General features: G+C 29.9%; 1 protein-coding gene across 1 annotated transcript; it reads left to right on the top strand.

Moving 5' to 3' along the window:
- The first annotated feature begins 1,671 nt into the window (after positions 1 to 1,671).
- On the top strand, positions 1,672 to 5,282 carry LOC112747552 (DNA replication complex GINS protein SLD5). The gene is made up of 6 exons (XM_072211551.1): positions 1,672 to 2,066; positions 2,419 to 2,541; positions 3,023 to 3,106; positions 3,194 to 3,302; positions 4,686 to 4,776; positions 4,866 to 5,282. Exons 1-6 carry the CDS (start codon positions 1,890 to 1,892, stop codon positions 4,960 to 4,962), a joined length of 681 nt encoding a protein of 226 aa, XP_072067652.1. The 5' UTR covers positions 1,672 to 1,889; the 3' UTR covers positions 4,963 to 5,282.
- The last annotated feature ends 204 nt before the right edge of the window (positions 5,283 to 5,486 follow it).

Raw genomic sequence — 5,486 nt, 5'->3', positions numbered from 1 at the left:
GATGATGGAGGAAAAGAAGGGAGGAGAAGAAATTCAAATGAAAAGGAAGAAAGAGGGAGAGGAGGAAGTAGTAGCGATGGTGGTGGTGACAACAACAATGATAATAAAAAAGAAACTGAGAAAAAAAAGAAAAAGAAGAAAAAGAAATAGCATCGGTGTACGAAAGAGGAAAAAAAAGAAATGAGCGTGCATATGAAAAAGGGTTATACAATTTGGTTGGACTTGATTGGATAAATTATTTGGAGTGTGTTTGACAAACCTGTTAGAAAAGAAGAAGCAAACTAATGCTTCTTGAAAGTTTCAATTTTTAGTTTGGCAAATTTTTTATTCATGAACGCAGCGTTTACAAGAAGTAACTATTTTGAGCTTTTGGGTTTCACCAACGGACTTTTAGTCATCAATATTCGATCTTTATTTACCATATGCCAACTTTATCTTTTATGCACATTGTTGTATTATTTATAAAATTTTTATTATTTTTGTTTATATGAATTTTCTTTTTCTATTATTTATTATTTTTATTTTTTATTAATTATTTATTTGATATTATACACTTTTATAATTGTGATTTTTTGTATTATTTTTTATTATTTTTTTATAATATAATTTATTGATTCTATTAGGTAAAGTAAATTAAACAAAAAATTAATTGTAAATAATAATAATAAAAAATTATAAGATACTAAGAAAGAGTACTAAATGTACTAAAAATATACTATATAAAAAATCATAAAAATTTTTTTGACTTATTTCAATCACTACCAAAATAAATATTTTATTTTTTTATTATTCTTAGTACTCTTTAAAATTTATATTTGTTAGTTTTAATTAAAAATATATTTTGTCAATTTTTATATATTATTTTTATTTTAGTATATAAATATTAATTTTATTATAAAATTAATTAATAAGATCTATTCAAATATCTAAATTAAAATAATAAGATAATATACAAAAATTATTTAAGTTGATGTCTATTTTAGTAATTTTAATCTAAAAATAATTTTGAGTAGTGTAATCCAAACAACATTTATTTTATTATAATCCATTTTAATATAAAGATTGCCAAATATAAATCACCTTAATACAAATTTGTTTTTCATCAAAATCAAGTTTGTAAAATTAATTTTATGTAAACTCCCGTTTATAAACTGTAATCTAAACACACACTTGGTTGTAGAGTATTTTTATAAAAAAATTGATAAAATAAAAATAAAATCTATTCAAATAAAAATAACAACACTCTAGCATAATATAATTTTTTTTATGTCTACCATAGAAAAAAATCTTTTAAAGTATAAATATTGGTAAAATAATAAAATAATACTTTAATCATTTTTAAATATGTAACATTTATTATTTGTGAGCTTATTATCTTATAAATAATAGTGTAAATTAACTCATTTTTTTTTTCAAAAATGACTAAATAATTTTAGAGTAGCCGAATCTTTGCGTTTGTGCATAATATAATTTGTTTACCAAATATTAAACATTTGAATAATATTATACATCTAAATTTTTTTTGTTAATAAATTTAACTAAACTAATTTAACATAATAAAAATAATTATGACTAATATTATTTCAAGTCTTATTATTTAATTTAATTAGACTTAGTTTATAAAAAAAAACTTAACTTAAATATGTAACAAATTAACAATGTAGCATTCCTCTAAACATTTTCTCTCTTATTTATCCAATTTTCCTATTTTATTTTAGCGGCAACCGTTCCCCACCCGTGGCTGATGGCGACACTTTATTTTTGGCGGCAACGCAATGGAGTGGTAGCGCCAACAAAAGTTTCAATTTTCAAACTCATCACTCAACAACATACCCAAAAATCACTACATCATTGCTCTTGCTGGTGCCTTGAGAGTGCTATTTGATGAAATGGCTTCTTCAAGCATGGAAGGATCAATGCCCACCATGGACGAATATGAGGCTCTCTTGTCAACCACCGACGTCGAACTTCTCAAGAGAGCATGGCGTAGCGAGAAGGCTGCTCCCGAGATTCTCCGCTACGATTTCGATCTCGTTGGCCGCGTCACCGAACAGCTTCAATTGATGGTAAACTTTTTTCCTTTTCTTGATTCTAACACCGGTGAACCCTAATTTCACCCCCCTTTGTTTTCTTATGCTTATGCCTGTTTCAATTTGAATGAAAATTTGAATCTTTATTAAGTGTGTTGTTATTAGGGATTCTATTATTTGAAACCTTTTTTGTTTTGTTTGATTTCTCCTGAGACGTTGCTGACTGAAGTAAATTTCAATTTTGGTTTTCAAAACATGTGAATAAAGTTTTGATATTAACTAGATTGAATTCTGCTAGTTAATTGCAACAGGAAAAAAATATTTTTTTTTTCTTTGTGAACAATTTTTTGGCTTCTGTTCTTTAAAATTTAGTGCTACATTTTTGCAGGAAGAAACTGTGGATGAGAAATCTACCAGTGGTGCTGACCCGCTTTCGTTGTCTTTATATCAGATGGACTTGGATAGGACCCTCTTTCTCTTGAGATCATATCTTCGGATCCGCATACAGAAGGTAACCATGTGCTATTATCATGGTTGTTATGTCAAAATTAGTTTCTTAGGTAGCATATGAAGTGTGTGAACCAGTAAAATTTATATCAGAATCAAGCTCAAGTATATGCAGTAGCTGTTAGTCCACAACTTGATTTCTGTTAATTTTTTTGCGTGGACTCTCTTTTACCATATATTTATCCTTTAATAGTAAATATTATATTCCCCATCATTAGAGTTTAATTGCCTTTATAGTATAAAGGATTTTACATTGCCATCAAGTTAGATACTTGTTGATATGGCAATGTTTAATTAGATGTCTATGTAAATTATAACCTTCACTTGTACTTATAATAGGTGTTGAGAATAATCAGTTGTAGAACTAAAGATTGATTGTTAAAATATTTAAACACTCATTGAGCAGTGAATATAGACTTGACTTGCTGCTGTGCTCATTAGAAATGCATTTTGTTTAATTTTTTGTAATCATGTTTTTGTTTCAGATTGAAAAATACATGTTCCACATTCGAAAAAGTGACGAGCTATGGAATAGGTTATCTAAAGGGGAGAAAGATTTCGCTTCAAGGAAAGGCTCTCTTTTAATCCACATACATATGCTTACTGATACCATGCTTGTTTCGGTTTTTGAATCTAACAAATCTTCGTGTTGCAGGTGCATAGATGACCTAAAACATCATCTTGAGGAGAGTGTGCTTTCAAAATTGCCTGAAAATTATCAATCCGTTGAGAAGCAATCTGTAATAAGTGAAGAGGATGACATGGGTAATTTACCATCCTAGAAGTTATTTATTATGTTATTTCATCATTTTTTGGACCATTTTGTGGCTGTTAAGCACTCCAATTTGCTTTGCCTGAAAAGTTTGAGTCTGTAATGAGATAAGTTTCTACCTTGTTAGTGTTTTGGTTGATAATACGAAAGAATTGCCATTTATTGTAGTGAAGACATGAAACTCAGAGTATGAGGATGATAGGATGCCACGGGATTTTAACGAGAAAAATAGGAGAAATGTTGTGATACTAATCCCTGGACTAATTCAGAAATAGAAAATAATAGAAAGAGAAAAACCTGAATTAGAGCACTATGGACAACTCAGCAATTAGTTACAGTTATTAATTGGCCAAATTCCCCATTAGGTACCTATCATTATTCTCTCCCTAAAGAATCACCTTATCATCAAGGTGATGTAGTCATGTAACTAGGAGAAAACGATTAATGCTGAAAAGATGGAGAGTAACAAGCCTGCAATTTAGTGGTATCCACCCAGGTCCCAGTGTTTGAAACATGATGGCTTAGGATTCTCAGCACCGACTGAGGTGCGGCGAACCTGCAGAGCATCTCCTCTGGATCTTTGACCAATGCCACAAATCAGATACTGATAAGGGAACGGCCTTGAACCCTTGAGAAGAACTTCTCCTATGGTTCCAAACTGTTGGCTTTGTGTAATGGTTACCTTCAATGTTTCCAGCTATATGGCCCTTTAGGACAGTCCTTGAAAGCATTGATGGTTGAAGTGGAACAAATTTTCTTAGCCCACAGTTCTTGCTCAAAAGGAAGATAATCAAGATATTTAGATTGGCTTTTTGAAGAGGGGAAAAAAAACTTTTTTTCATCGAAAAAAGTATTTTTATATAATTGTAAAGGTGCTTGGATACAATTTTTTAGAAAAATATTTTTACTTTAAGTAAGCAATATGTTGCTTTTTTAAAAAAGCAAAATTTTAAGAACATTTTAATAAATTGTTTATTAGAAAAAGTACTTGTATTTTCAAACACAATTGCTTTTTCTAATAAAAATATCTTCTTAAACAAATAAAAAATACGTTTTTTTCCCCAAAAAAACCAATCAAACTCACCAAATGAGTCTAGAACTTTGATTCAATGTAGCTTTCTTCTAATTTATTTATTTACTCCAGCATTCTGGAGAAGTCCTTGGGGTTGGGGTGCATATCAGTTGAATCTTGTCCATGAATCATACAATAGAGGCTTTTCACCTTCTCTTACATTTTATCTCTTTTGAATTTCCCTTTTGTCTCTCTTTCTAACTGAAGTCTTAGACTGGAAATCTTGCTTTGGTTCTTACCATCCATGTATTATTGCCATGATAACTGGTTACTAGTTTTCAGTTATTTCGTTTCTATCTTTCAGTCCCAGAACCACACCTAGACACATTCGTCTTATGCAGAAGCAAAGAGTATCTCTCTGGCATTCAACTTGAAGATGGACCTGTTGATGACAGGCAATTCTCTTACCCTTTCATGACTTTTTATTTCTCCCTGCTTAGGAAAAGGTTAACAAAATTGTTCTAATTTTCTGATTCGGTGGCAGGTCGAAGCTCTTTGAGATGGAGCCGGGTGTCCTTTACTTCATATGTTACAAATCAATAAAGCCACTTGTGGAGAGTGGGAAAATTGATCTTCTCTGATATGAAAACTTCGGATATTGATGTTCATGAAATTCCTCGTTGTTGATCAATTGTCTCCTACCAAGACTTGAATTTATGGAGCTGATTCTATGACACCTTGAGGAAGAGAAGAAAATCCGGACTTTAATTGTACATTGTACCTGGTTGAATTCAACAAGGCTCCTGAAGGAAGCTTGAAGTTTGACTGTGTGCTACATGAACATTTATAGCAACTTATTTTCATTTATAATATTTGAAAGTTATATTAAAAAAAAATTAAGAATGAGTATCTGTAAATGACTAAATGTTCTTGAAGTTCGTATTAAATGTACTTCAAATCATGCAAGTATTTCTTATACAACATACTCATTCTTTGAGTTTTAAATAACTTTTTAGGAGAAATAGATCTTTTCAAAATTTTTTCCTCTCAATTGATATATATTAAAGTATGGTATCTCACCATATACTCTTTAAGTAGAACTAAGAAAAAACATATAAAAATATGTTAGATGATAAATATCACACTTGACGACATTAATTAAAAG

The sequence above is a fragment of the Arachis hypogaea genome, chromosome 2 (genome assembly GCF_003086295.3).
Source record: "Arachis hypogaea cultivar Tifrunner chromosome 2, arahy.Tifrunner.gnm2.J5K5, whole genome shotgun sequence".
Classification (NCBI taxonomy): Eukaryota; Viridiplantae; Streptophyta; class Magnoliopsida; order Fabales; family Fabaceae; genus Arachis; species Arachis hypogaea.
This window is presented reverse-complemented; position numbering and strand designations above follow the sequence as displayed.